At 32.2% G+C, this 20283-nt stretch overlaps 1 protein-coding gene across 2 annotated transcripts; it reads right to left on the minus strand.

Annotated features, from left to right (window-relative positions):
* Positions 1 to 3582: 3582 nt before the first annotated feature.
* LOC143253813 (coronin-1C-like) lies at positions 3583 to 18917 on the minus strand. Of its 2 annotated transcripts, XM_076508216.1 has the most exons (7): positions 18781 to 18917; positions 17999 to 18144; positions 13139 to 13199; positions 12859 to 12960; positions 11290 to 11406; positions 8350 to 8391; positions 3583 to 7321 (listed from the first exon to the last, which is right to left on the minus strand). In XM_076508216.1, exons 2-7 carry the CDS (start codon positions 18049 to 18051, stop codon positions 7130 to 7132), a joined length of 567 nt encoding a protein of 188 aa, XP_076364331.1. In that variant the 5' UTR covers positions 18052 to 18144; positions 18781 to 18917; the 3' UTR covers positions 3583 to 7129. The 2 variants fall into 2 exon arrangements, with proteins under 2 accessions (XP_076364331.1, XP_076364332.1); XM_076508217.1 differs by lacking the exon at positions 8350 to 8391.
* Positions 18918 to 20283: the final 1366 nt, after the last annotated feature.

A 20283-nucleotide genomic window follows, 5' to 3' on the forward strand; every position in this document is an offset into this window, starting at 1 on the left:
GCTTAAATGCAGTACTCAGAACTATGTCTGTAAATATTACATCAAGTTGCACAGCTACACAAACAAATCTTTTTAGATGGCTTATCCCTTAAAAACTAACATTGCCTATTATATAATTTTCGTAGAATGCTTAAGGCAGCTAGTCATCACCACCCACCGCCAACTCTTGGGCTACTCTTTTACCAACGAATAGTGGGATTAACCGTCACATTATAACGCCCCCACGGCATGTTTGGCGCGACGCGGGCGCGAACCCGCGGATTACGACTCGCACGCCTTACGCGCTTGGCCCAAAAGTACACTGTAGTTATTTAGTTATTAGTGGTTCGGATGGGCTTGCTTTTGTTCACAAATCAGCTCAGTATTTGGAGTTATGGTTGTTTCCTCCGAGCGCAAATCATCTTCAATAGCCTGTTTCGAAATTTGGTCTTTGTAGCTGTATACAGTGAAAATATTTGCTCACAAAGATATGTTGTTGGAAAACGTGTCAAGATTTTCAAAGTTCTATTACTTATTTTAGGGTATTCCATGGAAATTTGAATTCAGAATTGTGTAATTTCTTCCTGCTGAAATTTTATTTTTAGGGTGTAATCAGTTGAAATTTCTATAAGCTGTTCTTTCTCTATCAAAGGAAAATCGTTGGTATTTGCAAAGTCAACAAAGGGATTTTGAATCCACAGTAATTTTTCTAAATGAGGGGGGAAGTACTCCCCAATAGTTGTACACAAATCAGATATGTGCTGCAAGACTGAAACTTTTCCATCTTCACTAAAGGAAATTTCATTCATAAGTAAAAAAAACAAACAAAAAAACACTGAAATTTTCGAAGCAACTACGTTCTTCCATAAGTATACATTCACCCAAAAGTTTTATCTTACGTTGAAGCGCTTCCATTTCACTCTGAACTTTGAAGCACGTTACCCTGATACTCTGCATTATAGCATTCACTTCATTTACATAGGCATATACGTCCGAAAGGTAAACCACTTTCTGTATCCAGCATTTGTCCATTAATTTGTATGCAAGTTCAAAATAGAATTCAGATAAAATAAACCTATCTCCTCACGCAGTTCGTAAAACAGAGTAAGCACTTTTCCCCGAGAAAGCCATCGGATTTCAGTATGAAGCAGCACATTTTTATACAAACTTCCCATATACTCACAGAGTAAACTGAAGATCGTCGCATTGAATGGCCTTGATTTTATAAAATTAACTGTTTTCATGACATCATCCAATACCTCTTTTAAATCTTCTGGCATTCGTTTTATTTCAAGTGCATGACATGAAGACAGCAGTGGATACTCTCGATATCCAAGTTTTTCTTTATTATGCGTACCACTGTGTTTGAATATTTTCCAATCATAACTGCAGTCCCATCAGTGTAAATACTTGAGAAAAGCCGCTATTGGATCTCATGTTCTTCCATAAATAAATCGATCAGTTTAAATATTTCTTCGCCTGTTGTTTAAGTAGGCAGAAGTTTTCAAATTAGCATGTCTTCTTCAAAACTAGCTTCGTGAATATAGCGAACAAACACAAGCAACATCGCATAACCTGCGATATCTGTTGATTCATCCATCTGAAGCGAAACTGTTGGACTCGATTTTACTCGCCTTATTAACTCCGTTAAGCAATTTGCAGACATATCCTTGATTCTTCAAGAAACCGAGTTGTCAGAAAGGGGTACAGACTTAATGCTTTTAATAAATTTCTCATCAATCGTGCACTATATCAAATCTTTGCGCATAATTTTATCAAATCTTCTGCAATTGTGTGAGCTTCACCTGCTTTTGCAATACAGTAACTAACACGATATGAAGCAATAAGAGTACCTTTGTTATTCTGATGGACATACGAACGAAATATAGCTTTCCTTGCATTTAATGCAAGCACTTTGTTTTAAAAGTTGGATTTTTTTAATTGGGAGTGTTTGGTTTCTTAATGCCGTTTTAACTTTGCTGGATGCAAACTATTGTTACTCAACATTGTTCTACATTCAACACACAGCCTATTATGTCCATTTTTATTACCTGTCCGTGTAAAACTACATTCAATAAAACTTTCATCATATTTTCTTTTCTTTCGTGTTTAGGTACTTCTTGCATCATCCTGCGTTGGTGCCTGCACACGACGATACATTCGTATTGAGCCTAGAGCCTAGGCCTAGGAAGATTTTCACTCGTATCAAATTGATCACTGATATTCAGTTACTCATCCATTATAAGGGTGACAACTAATTATTAATTATATCTTATATCTTTGGCACTTCGAAAGTATTTTCATGGACACAAAATAGCTCAATGAAAACTCGTTCAAGCACTTGAATTTTATCATCGTACAACGACATGTCATCTATTCTGCTGCTGATGGTGTCATTTGAAAGTGGAATATGGGATAACTTATTTTCAGCAGTTTTCCCACCATGATATTCACCATCTTCAATGCATCTGGTTTTATGAGTGCTTCACCAATGGTGTGTGGTTTGCCCTGCTTTGCGATCAAGTATGCAACTTCGTACAATGCTGTGAGAATCGGTTTGTCGATGGGTACAAAGCCGAAAACAGGCAAAGTAGCCTTTTCATCAAACCTGGCTCTCTTTACCTTGAATTGAGCAAGCATTGTGTTCTTGTATTTCCCATCTCCATGCAGCTTTAGGGTGTGTTCTCTTAGTTTTGCTGATGCTAGACTAGAATTGCTCAATTTGGCATTGCAAATCATGCATTGAGAATGCTGACTCCCATCATGTTCCGTTATACATGTGAATCCATATTGTATGTATTCGTATGACAACTTTCTGTTTTTGCTCAACATAGTTAGTATGAGGGGATTGAAAGATTAGGAAAAAAATCACAAATGACACATGATTACTACAGTCACAAGTCGACTGCAAAGCGCATGAAGTTCCCTGCAGCATAGATATTAAGGCCAAGTGATGTGAAGTGATCAGCTGTGGCCAATGATGGCCAAGTGGAGCAGGACATCACGAATCATACAAGTGGGGTGAATGGAACGGACACACACAGAGTGTGTGTGTGTGTCTTGACCTATGCCAAACCCCTGAGGATTGATTGAAGTTATTCACTGTCATTTCTATCTGTTTTTACCCTTTCCTCCCATGTTCACCATTTGTACAACCTAAAAGACTGAAATTTGTTCTTTATTTCTGCTCTTCATATCATAATCTATTATTGCTAACTATTACTATTGTTTCCAATCTCTCAAAAGTCATAATTACCCTTGTATCCTACACACGCAAAGTCTCAATTTCCTTTCAAAGTCCTGCAGTCACCTTTTGCAATTTATCTTTCTCCTTTTCCATTCCTCCCGTTCTGTTTAAAACTGTCAATGTGAGAAATAATTACCAATAACAGTTGAAATGTCTGCAGGTTTATTGTATGTGAAGTTGGAATGAAACTGGCTTTACGTTGAGCACATACAAAGTTTTTGAAAGTGGGGGCAGAAACACTAACTTAAATATGTAAGTAAAATAAAATTATGCACACTTTTAATGAGGTTTCAAAGTTCTGAAAAATCGTCTTTGTATTCGAGGTTTATGTAATTTGGAAATAAAAACTCCATAAATGCTTAAAAATACATTTATTGTTAATCACATCTTCAACACAAAAGTAACTGTTTAAATAGATTCAAAGTTAATAACAATTAAAATGACTTAGAACCAGCACTTTTAAGTTAAAAGTACACTACGAATCATATGAAATGAGATACATATTAGTCATTAAAACTATGGCACATATAAAATGTCTAATATAAAGTACATTTTGGATGTGAATGTAAATGTTACATATACATATTTTTTGTTAATTTTAATTAAATAATATTTTTCTAGTATACATACTTGGCCTTTTAAGTAAGCTGTGAAGCACAACACAAGTGAAAGCTTCAAGATATATATTAGTTAAACTTGTGACAAAAATTCATAGCATACATGTAAAAACTCTATATCGGAGTACTAATACATAAGAGGAACTATCTGTTGTGTATTTTTTGTCATTGTTAATTTAACACACAGATATATATTTACATATGCATATCATTCACATGTTCTGCATACAGGTATCTGCAAACACATTTTTCTTTCATAAGTTTCACAACATAAACCCTTTTTAATGTTATTTCTGGCCTCATTTTTATTTTCTTTGAATAACAAACTAAGGTTTAAAAATAAAACTTATTATCATCCTTTATTTTATTTCTCTATAATAGATCTAGATAAAACTTCTCAGTTCCTAGCTTGGACATTTAAACAAAATATTAAATCACATAGGTGTTATAAATGACAATATGGTTGTGACTATACTGCCATAAAAAGGTAAACAGTAATTTTCAAGTATTTTACTTCAACAATGACTTAAAATGTGATATGTTCCAAAACGTCTATCAAATTAAGCACCTTCATCTGTTATGATATTTACTATTGGCTCACCCTTGTGGCCAAGGTAAGTTCAGTCCATCGAAGCCTAAAAATTAACTTGCTAGTTCTTTGAAAATCATAAGTGTGAGCATACATATGTGCTAATTTAAAGAGTTAAAGAAAAGGTGAATTAATCTTCATAAATAAAATCAATTTTCATATTTCATATGATACTTTAATGTCTACTTAGAAGTACCAACTGACTGTCATAATGTAATATGTTTGTGGCTTTCAGTGCCACTAACAAAATTTTTGTATTTATTATTAAACTAATGATGTAAAAAACAACAAATTATACAGAAACAATATGGTAATAAGCCTACTTAATATGAAAATTTCAACAAATGTAAGAGTAACTACAGTACAAAATGATGTACATAGTTTGTGGAAGCATTGCCAAAACATACATAAAACAAAACTAACACTAGTACTTGAAGCAAACAACAAATGTAAAGTATAATAAAGAAGTTGCCTTTATATTTTGTATATATTAATTGTTTATTGAGCTAGTTTTATGTCTGTTAATTATGTCTTGTTTCTTTTATGCTCCATATTTCTTCTTAAATCACCATAGAAAAATTCAGAAGTGCATAACTCTTGCTTAAGTTGTAATTCAGCGACATATTTCTTTGTTATACTTTCTACACGCATTTAATTAAAACCAACTCAAGGGATGAAAAATGTTTTTTTTTTAATATTTGAAGTAAAAACAAACAAAATGGCTGCAGTTTGGTTCATTACCTCACTTGAGATCAATACCATAAGATGTAAAACGTGGTTAAATATAAGAGTTTGGAACCCAAGGTTGGAGAACTAACTCCTTTTACACTGTAACTCCAGAAACTTAATCTTTTGGTTTATCCTTTAAGGATATGGATAAAACAGATTACCCAGTTCACATTACTTTCAGTAATAGACTGATAATCTTTGAAGTTTTGGAAAAGTCAGCTTCTAGTAGTTATTTTATTAAATTCTAGAACTTTAAAATATTTGTGACTATCTACAAGTAGCATTTAAAGACATAACGATTTTTCATGCACTTCAAACATTCAAAAATCGTGATTATAAAGTTCGTTTTAAATGTTAACCAGAATGCTTTTGAGCTATTTACATTTATCTTGATTCCTCTACTTTCATCCAATACACCTGCTGCTTTCAGCAGGTGTCAAATCCTTCAAATATATTTCAGTATTTCTGGACTGATAAACATAACCAGTTAGTAACATATACTGACGTAATTCAAACACTGAATGAGTGTCAGTAGGTATGTAGTAATTAAAAGTACAGTATGTAACAGCTGCTTCTAGAAAATTTTGTATTATTAAACCATGAATTTTCAACATAATAACAATAGTAAAGGTACATGATGAAGTTTATAAAATCAGACTACCATTACTTTGCATGTATTCCTCTGTTATACAGAATCTTATTATAACAGATAAAAAGGTAAATGAATGTTACAATACATCAAGTAACTGCTAACTCTAGAACAAAATCAAGACTTACTTCCAATTCTGAAACGTTATACGTTGAGACACTGAACGAAAAATGTGAAACACATTTCATGTTTTAGCCCTTCAACAATCCTTGTACAAAAATTAGCTTGTTTGAAGGATAAAAATACCAACATCTAACAGAGTACAGAATATAAATTAATTAAATCTGGATCCGATATTATACCTTTCATTCTGTTGTTAAACCAAGTTACTTTTGAGTACCTTGCATGTGCTTGTTAAAAATTTCTATCTCCCTAAAAACGACAAACGTAGGAACTACCTAGACGATCTAAAATATTGATTTGCATAATAAAATATGTTTATATATGAACAAGTTGTTTGTGTAAATATAGATTGTGCAAAGAAAAAAGACAAATCTGTCTTTTAAAAATCCATCAAGTTAAAAAATATGGGCTGTAGAATCACCACATATCCACACAAACAACACATGTATACCAAATAATAACCCAGGGAGGTGGTTCAGCCAAATCTCATGGATTGGATCGACAGAGCCACACCACATTGTGCTGTAAAACAACATATGAAATATTAAGTACTTTGGTTTGTCCCTAAGATGTCAGAAGAGGTAGCTTTATTTTCTTTCTAATACAAATATTTGGTAGTAATATTTTCTTTGATATAGCTTTTTTAAATAACCTTTTATTTTTCTATAAAGTGCTTAGTGATGAACACATCGTCTAAACAATAATGTTCACAGTACTTTCAGCTCATGTATTTGGTACATATAAAACCAGAAAGCTCATAGTCACAACCAATGTTACCATGGAACAGTAACTAATTACATTCAAAATATTTTAACACTGAATTGTCAATTTTATTTTTAGTTTCAGTAAAGAAAATTTGTTGCCTATAAAAAAGCACTTCAGTAAAAGAGAAATGGAAGCAGGTTTTCGAATGGTTAGTTTGAAAAAGAAAAATCTACCCTTGGCATTATCATAAAAGTATTTAATACGGTGTGGAAACAGGCTTTGACTTCTGAGCGAAAGATATTTAAGCTTCCAACTTCAGAACATTTCACTCACCCTTTATGAGCAACTGACCGTTCATATTACACACACACATAAGGTACTTTGATGGTTAAGAACCATTTCATGTTCTCCCTGTTTTATTTGTTTTGACGTGTTTATATTGCTGATGTACTCACAACAACACTTGACTGAGAATTGTTGACATTTTATGCTTACTCTGGTATGACACCATTACCACTGATATGAGGTGGAGGTGATGGAGGTACCACCGGACCGGGTGAGGGCTCTACTGATGCTAATGGAGCTTCTATCTTCCTCTCTAACTCTCTAATACGACGTTCATGCTTGATTAATGTTCCTTTCATTTTCTTTATCTCATCCAACAGTTCATCCATTTTCTTATCCTTTGAGATAAAACATAAAAACTCACATTTCAGTGGTGATAAAAATAAATAAAAAATAATTCTAAAAATAATAGCTGTATATAGGATGTAATTTACTTTAATAATATTTAACTGCACTAAACTTTAAACTGCTTGAACAATTATATCTTTGCCATGATTAATATTTTTCAAATCTAGGCATTTTCATGTTGCCTGAAATATGTTATCACTTGTTGTTTCTTTGTTTGATTCTATTAAACTGTAATTAGAGCTCCATGATTGTACACACACACACTGTGTTATTGACAGCAGTGTGCATCTTCATCAATAGACTTGCAAAGAAAAACATGAAACAATTGTAGTTTAATGTTAATAATTTTTAACTTTTAAATGTAATAAAATATGAACTCAAGTGCCCTTCATTTACCACAAACATAATCTTCTCAACTTACAAGATTCAATTATAATTTAATTATACAGAGATCAGATCATATTTTGGTTTGTTTCGCTTAGAATTTTGTTCAAAACTACATGAGGGCTTTCTGCATTAGCTGTTCCTAAACTAACAGATATAGATAAGAGGAAAGGCAACTAGTTGACACCTCCTAATGCCAGTTCTTGGGCTACTCTTTTACCAATAAAAAGTGGGATTGCCTGTAACATTATAATGCTCTAACGGCTAAAAATGGCAAACATCTTTGGTGCGACTGGGATTCAAATCTGCAACCTGCTGATTTTGAGTCAAGTGGCCTAATCATCAGGCCTATCATATTTAAAAAGCTCCCTTTTAGTTTTTCCAAATTATGTCTTCTACAAAATTCACAAAACTACAAATGCTTCAAAATTGGCTACTGGAAAAAACAGACAAAATATGCAAATGATAATAATATGATTCTTGTAAAAGTTTAAAGGTATTCTTGATATATTAATCTGGGATGCACCAAAGGTTTACGGACAAAGCAGATAAAAAGATATTAAACTACCACTAAGATTTTTCTTGTAATTAGTATAACAAAGCAAGTTTATTTTATGATTTATCAGAAACTTACCTGAAGAAGGGCTAAGTTTGCCTTAACTACACCATGAGAAAGCTTGAAAGAGACAGAAACTTTCAACGTGTGTCAAAAGAGATTTATAACCAACTTATTAAATAAAAGAAACCTTATAATCTAGCATATAGATATAAGCCAATGTTCTGATGATCATATTACATTAATTGTCTCTGGAGTATAAAATTAATACTGCCCTCTGGAGACTGATTTTCAATTTTTTTGAACTACATGCTTAACCCCTTCACTAAAATAACCCTAAAACTTAAACTTTCATTTTTAAATTATAATTTCATTGCTTCTTATATATATAGTAATAACAGTTTTAATAAATTATCACTGACAGGTGTTTCTTATTATTTCAGAAACTATTAATTATATCTGATAATGGAAGTAAGTAATTTATCTTCACTTACATCAACTTCATTCGATTTGAAGCACTACAGCTCTTTTCTTCTTCTTAATTATGTAGTACAAACATCATTATATTTTAAACCATAAATGTTTTAGCTATTATTGTAAACTTTTACATTAATAAATCTAAAACAAATACAGTGATACCTTGTTTCTAGAACAATTCGGTTTTTGAACATATTGTTTGAGAAAAAAATATCTCAGTTGTCGTATATAAACTCAATTCCCAGACCAAGCTGTCATGGCCCCAACCCCCAAAATAACCCGAACCATTGACCATTTTCGGCCCATGCCAAGCTTACCCAAAACATTTTAACCACACCTGTCACTCGTCCACACCCCTGCTAAAATTTGCTGTGAATGTTCTCAATTTTCTTTTTTTTCTAAATATTATGATTAAATAAGCCACCTTGGGATCAAAGAAGGATAATGAAAGCAGCAAATCAAAAAGAAAAGTTGTTAGAGCCACAATAGAAGTGAAAAAAGATCTCATAGTTTGGTATGGTAAAGTCTACAGTCTGCACCATACTGAAAAATAAAGAGGTCATCAAAGGAGCTGATGTTGCAAAAGGAGTGACAGTGCTTATGAAACAAAGATCACAAACAATGGAAGAGGTAGAAAAACTGTTGTTGATTTGGGTAAACGAAAAACAGTTAGCTGGTGATAGCATTTCTGAGACCATAATTTGTGAGAAAGCAAAGCAGTAGCATGCTGACCTCTTGATAAACACCCCTGGAATGAATGCTGGTACAAGTGATGCCTTTAAGGCCAGTAAGAGGTGGTTTGAAAAATTTAGGAAGAGAAGTGGCATACATAGTGTGGTGAGACATGGGGAGGGTGCCAGTTCTAACAAAGTCGCTGCTGATAAATTTGTTAGGGAATTTAAGGACTATGTAGAAACTGAAGGTTTTATTCCCCAACAAGTGTTCAACTGTGATGAGACAGGCCTCTTTGGAAGAAAATGCCAAAGAGGACCTACATCACCAAGAAGGAGAAGTCACTGCTAGGACACAAGCGAATGAAGGACAGGCTAACTATTGTTATGTAGTAATGCAAGTGGGGACTTAAAATTAAGCCTTTCTTGTGTACCATTCTGAGAACCTGAGGGTTTTTAAGAAAAATAATGTCCTGAAAAGTAAACTAAGTGTCATGTGGAGGGCTAATAGTAAAGCATAGGTAACCAGGCAATTTTTTATGGAGTGGGTCCATGAAGTGTTTGCCCCAAGTATAAAGAATTATCTCACAGAAAAAGAGTTGTCACTCAATGCCCTTCTTGTTATGGACAATGCACCTGCTCACCCACTAGGCTTGGAGGATGGGTTGGTGGAGGAGTACAGTTTCATTACGGTGAAGCTCTTGCCCCTTAACATGACTCCTCTCATTCAGCCCATGGACCAGCAGGTCATATCGAACTTTAAGAAACTCTACACCAAAGCACTGTTTCAAAGGTGCTTTGAAGTGACCTTTGACACAGAGTTAACCCTCAGAGAGTTATGGAAAAATCACTTTAATATCCTCCATTGCTTGAGGATCATAGACAAAGCCTGAAGGGAAGTGTCTTTGAGGACTATGAACTCAGCCTGGAAGAAATTATGGCCAAACTCAGTAGCAAATAGAGACTTTGAAGGCTTCGAGGCTGAGCCTGTTGTTGAGGATGTTGTCTCACTAGGCAAGTGTATGGGCTTGAATGTAAGTGTTGATGATGTGGAGTAGTTGGTGGAAGACCACAACACTGAGCTCACCATGGAAGAACTCCAAGACCTTCAGAAGGAGCAGCAACAGAAGGCAACTGAAGAAGTGTCTTCAGATGAGGAGGAGGGAAGGATGTTCCTAGTTCACTAATCAAGGAAATGTGTGGAAAATGGGGAGTTAGAGTTTTGTGGAAAAATTTCATCCTGACAAAGCTGAAGCAAACTGCAGCATAAACCTTTTCAATGACAATGCCATGTCTTACTTCAGAAACATTTTAAAATGCAAACAGAAACAAACCTCATTAGACAAGTTTGTAGTGAGAAATTGGTCCAGTGAGTCTCAAGCAGGTTGTAGCAGTGCAAAGAGAAAGAACCCCAGAAGGAGAGTTACCTGACATTTTAATGGAAGTCGATTCCCTTCCAAACAATAATAATCTTCCTACTCTCCACGTTCCTCACCACCTTTCACTTATGCCATCAGCTCTCCTCAGCACAGGTGAAGTGCAGTTAAATTTTCATTTATTGTTTTTTTATTGTGTTTATAGTTTTTGTGGTTGACTTTATGCATGTAAGTATTATTACACAGGTATAAATAAGCAATATTTTTACTTAAAATGCTTCATAATGCATAATTTTGAAGGTCTGTAACAGATTAATTTAATTTACACTATTTCTTATGGGAAAAACTGATTCAGTTTTAGAACAGCCTTCTAGAACGAATTAAGTTTGAGAACCGATATACCACTGTACTATCAAATATTAAAAAAAACAAAACACATTAAAGTGCTAATTTACTCAATCTGTTTAAGGCCTAAAATAACATCAACAACTTACAGATGCAGCTGAAGCAACTTGTGTCGACTGTTTGGGCATCTTATCTAAGATATTTGATTTCTTTGTTACTTTAAACTCCTGCTTTCTGCTAGGAACGAAGCCTTCTTTGAGAGACACCTACATAAAAACATTCTTGTTTTAAAAGTAATTTTTAATCCAATGATGACCTGAGAAGATAAAACGTTACATGTTTTCTGTTCTAAATACCCACACCAGCTGTCTATAATATGTATATAGTATATATTATAACCTTAAAAATTTCAAGCCATAAACCAAAACACATTAACATGAAATAAAATACGCTGCATATTTTTAAAAAAGGATCCTAGGGTACAAGCTAATATGTGGGATTATAAAATGTATCATAGGTAACTGCTGAAGTAGGACCTACATTGTAGTGGGGATACATCATCTATCAGTCTTGACTTCCAATTTTCTAGACTTATATAAGAAAAATAGAAATTAGGAAAGAGAGATGTGGGTGCTCATGTCCACAATGTCCCATATCTATATCGCCCTTTCAGACAGCTGTGGGAAGATGACTCCTCTCTCAAGTTAAAATACGAATAAGATAAACATAAAAATAATAAATAAATAAAAACTGAAAATAAGGTGCTACTATAATGTGGGATATAAAATGTACCCTAAGTTTTGGAAATGACTGAAGAAGTAGGACCCACATTGCAGTAGGGATACACCATCTATCAGTCTTTTCCTTCATTAGCCAGTTTTAACTTAATTTACTTAACTCTATCAGTATTAATTTTCTCCATTATACAATACAAACATGTTTATTTCAAACAGGTTCCTTGTCATCCTAACAACATTCTATCTTTCCACTAAAAACACAAGTGAAAACTTATAATCAATGCTATTAAATTTCAAATAATTGAAATATGAAGCACTAGTATCACTAGTTCATTGTGATGATGAACTAATCTCTTATGCAACAGAAAAAAATATGGATTGTTGAGTGATAGGCTTGTGCTAAGTAGATGTTTTGTTACTTTTTCAAAACAATTAATTATCGACTAATGGTGATACTTTATTGAAAAAGAAAGAAAAACTGACGTGAAAACACTCACAGAATAAGAAATATGTAAACTGTTAAAATTCGTGCCTTTTAATTAAAAACTTAAATAGTAAAAATTCCCCTAACACAATTAAAATATACCAAACATTTCTTTTTTCTCTACATACAGTGATTAAAAATCAACAGTTTTTTTTTATCTTAGACACTGAAAAAGAACACACAGAGTAGAATTTTGGAGCTTTCATTACAACTGTAATAAATATCCTTACACTAGAAATAAACAGCTGAAGAATTTCGTTGAAAAGCTTTAATCTGAAATTCAAATCCCATTTCCCTAAAAATAACTTCCTACCTCCAATTCTTTCTAACATTTTTCAGCACATACACGATACAAAATAAACTTTTTTACATTTATAAAAGCAAGATTATAAGTGTCCTAAATTTATTTTAAAAAACTTTTTAATATTAAACTATTAACTAATATCCAAATTAAAAAGACATTAAATAAAAGAAGACATTTTATTTTGGCCACCTACCAAGATTGGTTCCGCTTCTTTACCATCCACCCATTCTTCAGCCGATATAGCAGGAACATCAGATACCGTATTAGGATATAGGTCATCCTGAAACTGGTCAGACTGAAAAAAAAAACAAACAAAAAATCAATACTGACATGATTTTGCATAGTTCACCACTAAATTGTTTAACTTCACATTTAGCCACAATAGGAACATTTATACATCACATAGTGATACATAATATAAAAAGTAAAAAAATGAAACAAAATTCATTCATTTCAAAATATATTTTACTTACCTTTCTAGGCACAGTAAATGACAAAACTTCACAGAAACCACTGGTATGTAATCGATAGAATCTGAAAGAAACAGATGGAAACTTGAAATAGATATTAAGCATTTGTAATTTTCATGCATGCGATAAAAAATCCTACTCTTAACATAATGAATTTGCATTTTGATATTTTCCTTAATGTATCATAATACTCCAAATTAACATGATGAAACTTTGTAGAATGGATGGCAACTGCCTGCTGTGGAGACACAAGTTTAGTGGACGACATTTCAAAAGTCTTCTGCCTTTTTTCTTCAGGTCAATGTGTGTGTGTTGGTGTTGTCAGTCTTTATACTGTCCTGGAGGATTATGAAGAGCATGTTATGATTGGTTGGATTATCACTGTTTCTGATTGGAGAAGAGATTTTCTGTAGATTCAACCAATGGAAGTAACAGGTTACTCATCTCTAATCCAGAATCTCTGTTTAGTGAAGGTTTAATAGTGTTAATATAAAATGCTTCTTTGATTTTTCTTATCTTCCAGAATTTGTCTGTGTCGATGATTTTAGTTTTCTCCCAGTTTATTCTGTGTCCAGTTGACGTGGCATGCTCTGCAATGGCTGAATTTTGTATTTTCATGAGTCTTGTACTGTCTTTATGTTCTTTTATTCTTGTCGCAAGTTTGCTTTCTGTTTCTCCAATGTATGTAACGTTACAGGAATACAGAATTTCATAGAAAGAGTTTTCGACAAAATAAACTGGTAGAAAACTAGAATTATTGATACAGACAAATTCTGGAAGACAAGAAAAATCAAAGAATCATTTTATATTGACACTACTAAACCTTCACTAAATAGAGATTCCAGATTAGAGGTGAGTAACACGTGACTGCCATTGGTTGAATCTACAGCAAGTCTTTCCTCCAATCAGAAACAGTGATAATTCAACCAACCATAATACGCTATCCACAATCCTCCAGGATACTATAAAAGACCGACAACACCTACACACACACACACACTAACATGGAAAAAACATGTTAACAACATACACTCATCAGTCAGAAAACGAATTTCACATTTAATGACTCTAACTGGCAAACACTCAAACAGTTCACCAAAGACCATTGTTCAATTATACAAAGCTTACATCCATCTGTTAATAGAGTATGGATGTCAAGTCACATATAATATGTCAAATAACACACTTCAGAAAATCAAAGTACAACAAAACAAAATACTAAGAGCAGCATACAGACTACCACCATACACTCCCGTAAACTGTATACACCAAATCAGTAACTTACCAACTCTTAGAAACAGACCAACAGAAATGTCATACAAATATTATTTAAAAGCAGAACACACAAAACAAACTGCATCACTATGTAAATTAACTAGTGCACCAACCAAATATATTTCACCATACAACATATTTCAGAAATTACAAATCATACAACAAAGTACATAAAGGATAAACCTTACATGATATAATATGTACTTCTTTTTCGAGTCTCGGGCACAGGACAGGCAAATCTTTCGATGCCTGTCCTGTGATAGTGGGTTTTCTTGGGGCACTCCAAGATAATTCTTCAGATTTCTCTCTCTCTAAATTAAACTCCTGCCACATTAGTTTGTGTTTTACACGCACACTGACCTGAAGACGAAGGCAGAAGACTTTCAAAATGTCGTCCTCTCCACTTGTGTCTCCACAACAGGCAATTGCTGTCAATTCTACAAAGTTTCATCATGAATACTCTGCCTAAACAATCTATCAAACAATTCAAATTAATATATTCTTTGCCACCAGTAGTGTTAATAATTCTTATCTTAGTGACAACCACACATTCCTTTTTCACTTAATCCAGGTGTCTAATTCTACATGGGTAACTTTACTAGGTTTAATTACTTCACTGCAGTCCCTTGTAATATGTGACCCACTGGTGCATCATGCTGTCCATAACTAAAAGTTGATTGTAACCCACTCGCAAGGCATGGAGCATCAAGCCTTTTAAAAAATTACTCTTCTAAAGAGTACTCATGAATTCTACATAAATGATGCACTTTTTAACATCACACACAGGTTCATCTTCATGAATAAACACAAAAATATCTCATTGTTATCAAGCAAATTTCAAAGCTCTCCAGACTGCATTTGATAATTTGGCTTTATTAAATTCACAGACAAATGCAGCTAATACTCACGATGTTAAGCTATCTATACTGTACTATCAGTTTTAAAAACTCCTAATAGTGCAGTGATTTGGATAATTTTACATTTCAAGGAAATTCTACATCAAGCTACTTATTAATGCAATTTCTTAACAAAAATAAAAAACATAAGGAAAAATGACAGCAGTTATCTAGTTCAGAGTGATGCTGGTAGTAAACGTCTTGGAGGATTAATCTACAAAAGAAACTCAAGAAGAAAGGACAATGTTTTGAAATATTTTTGTCTTCACCTAAATGTGAAAGTCCTTTATTTGTTCATAAATAAAACAATATTTCTTCTTAGAGATAAACAGTTGGAGTACAACAATCAGGACAGTTTCACAACAATGTGTATTGTGTCTTCCATGTATATATAGTTTTGTTTTGTTTTGTTTTTTAGTTAACCCTCTCTGCACCAGCATCCTTTACTGTTCATGTCATGAGGTTTTATTGGCTTACATTCAAAATTTAACTAAAACTACTTTTTGTTCATGTTACACTAATTAGTATAGATTAAAATCATAGCTAATAATCCATATTTCAATAATTTTTAAGTTTTATGTTCTTACTTTTATGAGGAAGTATTTTTTAAAAAACCTGAATTTCTCCTCTATTGTGAGAAATGTGACATTTTCCATCTAGGTATTCCTTCTTCTCTAATTTATTCACCATCCCTCCAATAAGAAAAAATGAATGTACATTACTTATTACAGTATTATTATCACTTAGATAAAGCACAATTTTCATAGCCTGCAATGTTTTTCTGGTTACAGAGTCATCAAACAGAAAATGAGACCCCTCTTACCACACCCACCTGTCACATTGTCTCTTTTAGATTTATTAATAGTTCTCCCTTACAGTTAAGATATTATTTTAAGTAATAGAAAACCAAGGTTTTTATCTGTTAAAAACATTTTATTTTACACTATTTTCTGTACATAGAAATGTTAACTTCTCTTTCAGTAGAAGCTTTGTTCCAATGGGAAACACATTGATTAGCTTGGATGAATTTTTAACAGCTCTTGTCTCATAGTTAGAAATCCAGAATATTGTGAGAGTTATGGGACATTATCTGTTTTCTGAAAGTTGTTATTCTATGTTCTTTGGTGCACTATTTAATTAAATATAAATTATTTAGTGTACAACTACCATAGGTATAAAAAAAGTAAGGTTAAAATATCGTTGACAGTAAATAAAAAGAAGGCTTGGGTAAGTACTTTATCTTTGTTTTCATATGTATTATTTATTATTATAAATGTAACTTTTAGGACACTTTTATTGTAGTTAAGTTTACTTTAGGCAAAATAAACAATAAAAATATAATCAATTTTCACAAAGCTTGGAGTAGCTCGTATAATTTCATAGCATAATGTGAGCCACATGTTAACCAAGTGACTTACAACTTATAACAGCGCAAACGGTAGTTAGACATGGTTTATAGGGCAATAAAACAATATAATTTAAGTATAAATAGATGTATACCGTTATTAGTGTAAGGTTACTTAGGATAAAGGAATATAGTTCCATGTACAAGTGCAACTAATTATAGAAAATCAGGGTAATTTAGATTTATTCCAATTTTTTTTGGTGGTTACGAGGTCAATCAAATTGACCAAGATTGTATAGAGTTGCGATAGAGGAAATAACAGATAAAAGACAGTTTTACTGAAACAAATGTATGAAATGTACTTGGGACATTTTAGAGATTACTCAAATTAAATTTTAGATTTTTGAGATGAATAAAAATATTTTTAATCTTAACATGAAAATCACTTTGTACTTGAACTACTCAAAAAAGATGTGATATATTCAGGGACAAATCTTTTTTGTTGTTTATTAAAAATACTTTACTAAAACATCTGATTTTTTGTATGTGCAAAATATATAACATTTTCCAAAAGTCTGCTAAAGTTTTGAAGATATACTTATAATAAAAGTTAGTAGTACCAATACTATAGCAACTTTAAATGAGTGCATAGCAGTCATGTATTCAGTCAGTTCAACCAATCCGGTATCCAGAGAGTTTAAGGTGGATGCAGACAGTTAATGTACAGAAAGGTACTGTTGGTTAAGGTGGGTATAAAAGTAAATGTTGATGTACAACCAGGATAATTTGGCATTACTTCTCCCAAAACAATTTCTTTAAATTCAAAATATGAATGAAGTCAGAGATCACAGAACTGTCAAATGTACTCAGAATTCTAGGTCTTCTTTAGTAGTACTTTGTATCACTGACAAAAACACACACTTCAAACCCTGTTCTTTATAATAGTAATAATGCATCATTACTCAACCCATACAGTTAAAACCATTGTTTGAGAATATTTAACAACATACAGAAAAGAACTTCTAGAACATTCTTTATAAAATTATTTATGAAGACTACATTAAACATGGATATCACTTTTCTATCCCTTAGATCAGATTAGATCAAAATATTATATGCTATTAACAACAAATGATACACACCTCTCATAAAGAGTCCAGGTAGTTTATAAACATAATAAAAAAGCACGTCAAAGTTCAGTAACAATTGATATTGAACTAAAATTAACTCTCTTTTAACCTGCTACTTCAGACTTCCTTATATTTACAATATTTGCATATCCAGAAACCATAAGTCTATCTTTAATATTCAAACTTGCCTAATAAGTAACATGCTATCATCAAATACCTCGATATTTCACAGTGTTTGATATCACAACCTCGTTTAGGCATCATTCCCATGCCACGCTGAGGAACTGTTGACTGGTAGGTATTGATGTAATGTACAAATGGTGGTTCATCTGTTATTTCGAAGTATCGTATGTTGCTGTCTCCCTATGGAGAATACTTCTATAAAATCATATGCATATACAGTAATTTTAAGATCAAAAACTTTCTATTATTTCAGTAGTAACAGTGATGCTGTTAAAATGTACTCATTGAATATAACTTGTTCTACTGTTAACATACATGTTGATACTATGTAGAATGTACACTGTTTCACAATCAACATACATTTTGATATTATAATTGCAATGTTCAACAATCAACACACATTTTGATACTATGTAGAATGTACACTGTTCCACAATCAACATACATTTTGATATTATAATGTGCAATGTTCAACAATCAACACATATTTTCATATTATATAAACTATACACTGTTTCACTATCTACACACAAATTTGGTTTTACATACAATATATCTTGTTCCACTCTCAATACACATTATCGTATATCAATAGACATTGTTCACCTTGAACATGCAAACGTTTTGACATTAAATTCATCTTATTATATTTTTGATACATCTTTACACATCACATAGGGTGCATCATTTTTATTTCATTTTTACATTAAACATGTAACATAAGTTATTTCTTTAATTTTATGTTTTGATCAATACAAGTTACTTTTGACAGTGTGCTTTTTTGTCTAATCAATGTTCACCATATTAAACATTTACCTTGGCACACAGGTAAAGCAAGTTGACATCAGGATCATAAAATGGAATCAGCAAACCATTACTAATGTCGAGTACTTCCAGGGTAAAGGGTTCGCTTAGTGCCACCTATAAACATAAAATACTCAATTTTAACCTCAATATATTCTGTGTATTAATTTAAAATATTTATCCAATTTCATTTATCACGCACAACATTTACTTTTGACTTCAACATATCTTAAGCTTTTGAAGTTGATCTGAAAAGCAGGCCTTTTTAATTTAAATAAAAGTAATATTTTTAACTTAATTAAATATATTTAGTTATTCTAAGTTATTAATTTGGATGTTTTGTTAATAAAATGCATATCCTATCAGTTTTGATAATATTTTTTAACAAACTTTATTTCCTTATTTGGCATTGTGAGTATTTGTTAAAATGTACAAGTTAGTGCTTTTTTTCTAAAGAGCTATGGTGCTTCTTGGCCCAGAAAAGAAAATACAGAAATTTATAAACTCACATCATAACACCAATTAAACCTCTAAATATCCCTAACTATCCTAGAATTATTTACTGGATCAAAAGTTTTACACCAATTAAGTATTAGTTTTTCACAAGAATTGTGTACAAAGTAATGGAACTTAAAACAACTCAAGATCTCAATCAGAAAGATGAAATCTCAGTTAAAACATTTCAACACAGAAGGCAGGAACAGCCCACAAGAAATTCCTTACAATATACCTGAACTATTCATACAGTTTACAAAAAAACAACAAAAAACTATTTATGCAAAAATATATAAAGTCAATTTGTAAAATTCTAAAAGAAAAATAAATCTAAGTTACAACTACTTCAGTTTATCTATTAATGTATTTTACAAATATAATACTTACTTTTTTATTTAGTACTATCTTCCTAGATCAATTAATCCTCTAGCTTAATTCATATGGTATCTAAGTGTTAAACTCGATATCATCATAAAACTTAAGTGACATTCATGTTTCATATCCATAACATTTGACATAATTCTAGTGAGTTTATCAGAAACAGAGATAAACTGCTATTTATACATCTTAATAGTCATGTCTTATAATAATGTGGAAAATACCAGTGGATATAATCTGGGTCGAATGTATGTAAATCTGGATATCAATATTATAATATCTGGAACATTAATTTTTCTGTGTCTACTTGGCTGCTGATAAATAGTTCTTTTATATCCAAACATACTCAGTAATTTCTGAAAATTGACTGGAAAAATTTCTGTATTTATAAGTGAAGAAAATAATAATTTTTCTGTTTGTTTTTTTTAAAAGCTACAATATGCTATATGTCTTGTCTGCTACAGGGAACAAACCTCGAACTTTAGCACTGTTAAGTCTATACACTTTAAGCTGTCTCACTGAAGGATAGATAAATCAATAATAAAACATATCTGTACACACATATATAAAAATTAATGATGACCTAGTGAACTTAATATATTATTCAATAGCTTCTGCAATATCATGAGTTTATGTAGTTTG

The sequence above is a fragment of the Tachypleus tridentatus genome, chromosome 6, assembly GCF_004210375.1.
Source record: "Tachypleus tridentatus isolate NWPU-2018 chromosome 6, ASM421037v1, whole genome shotgun sequence".
Lineage (NCBI taxonomy): Eukaryota > Metazoa > Arthropoda > Merostomata > Xiphosura > Limulidae > Tachypleus > Tachypleus tridentatus.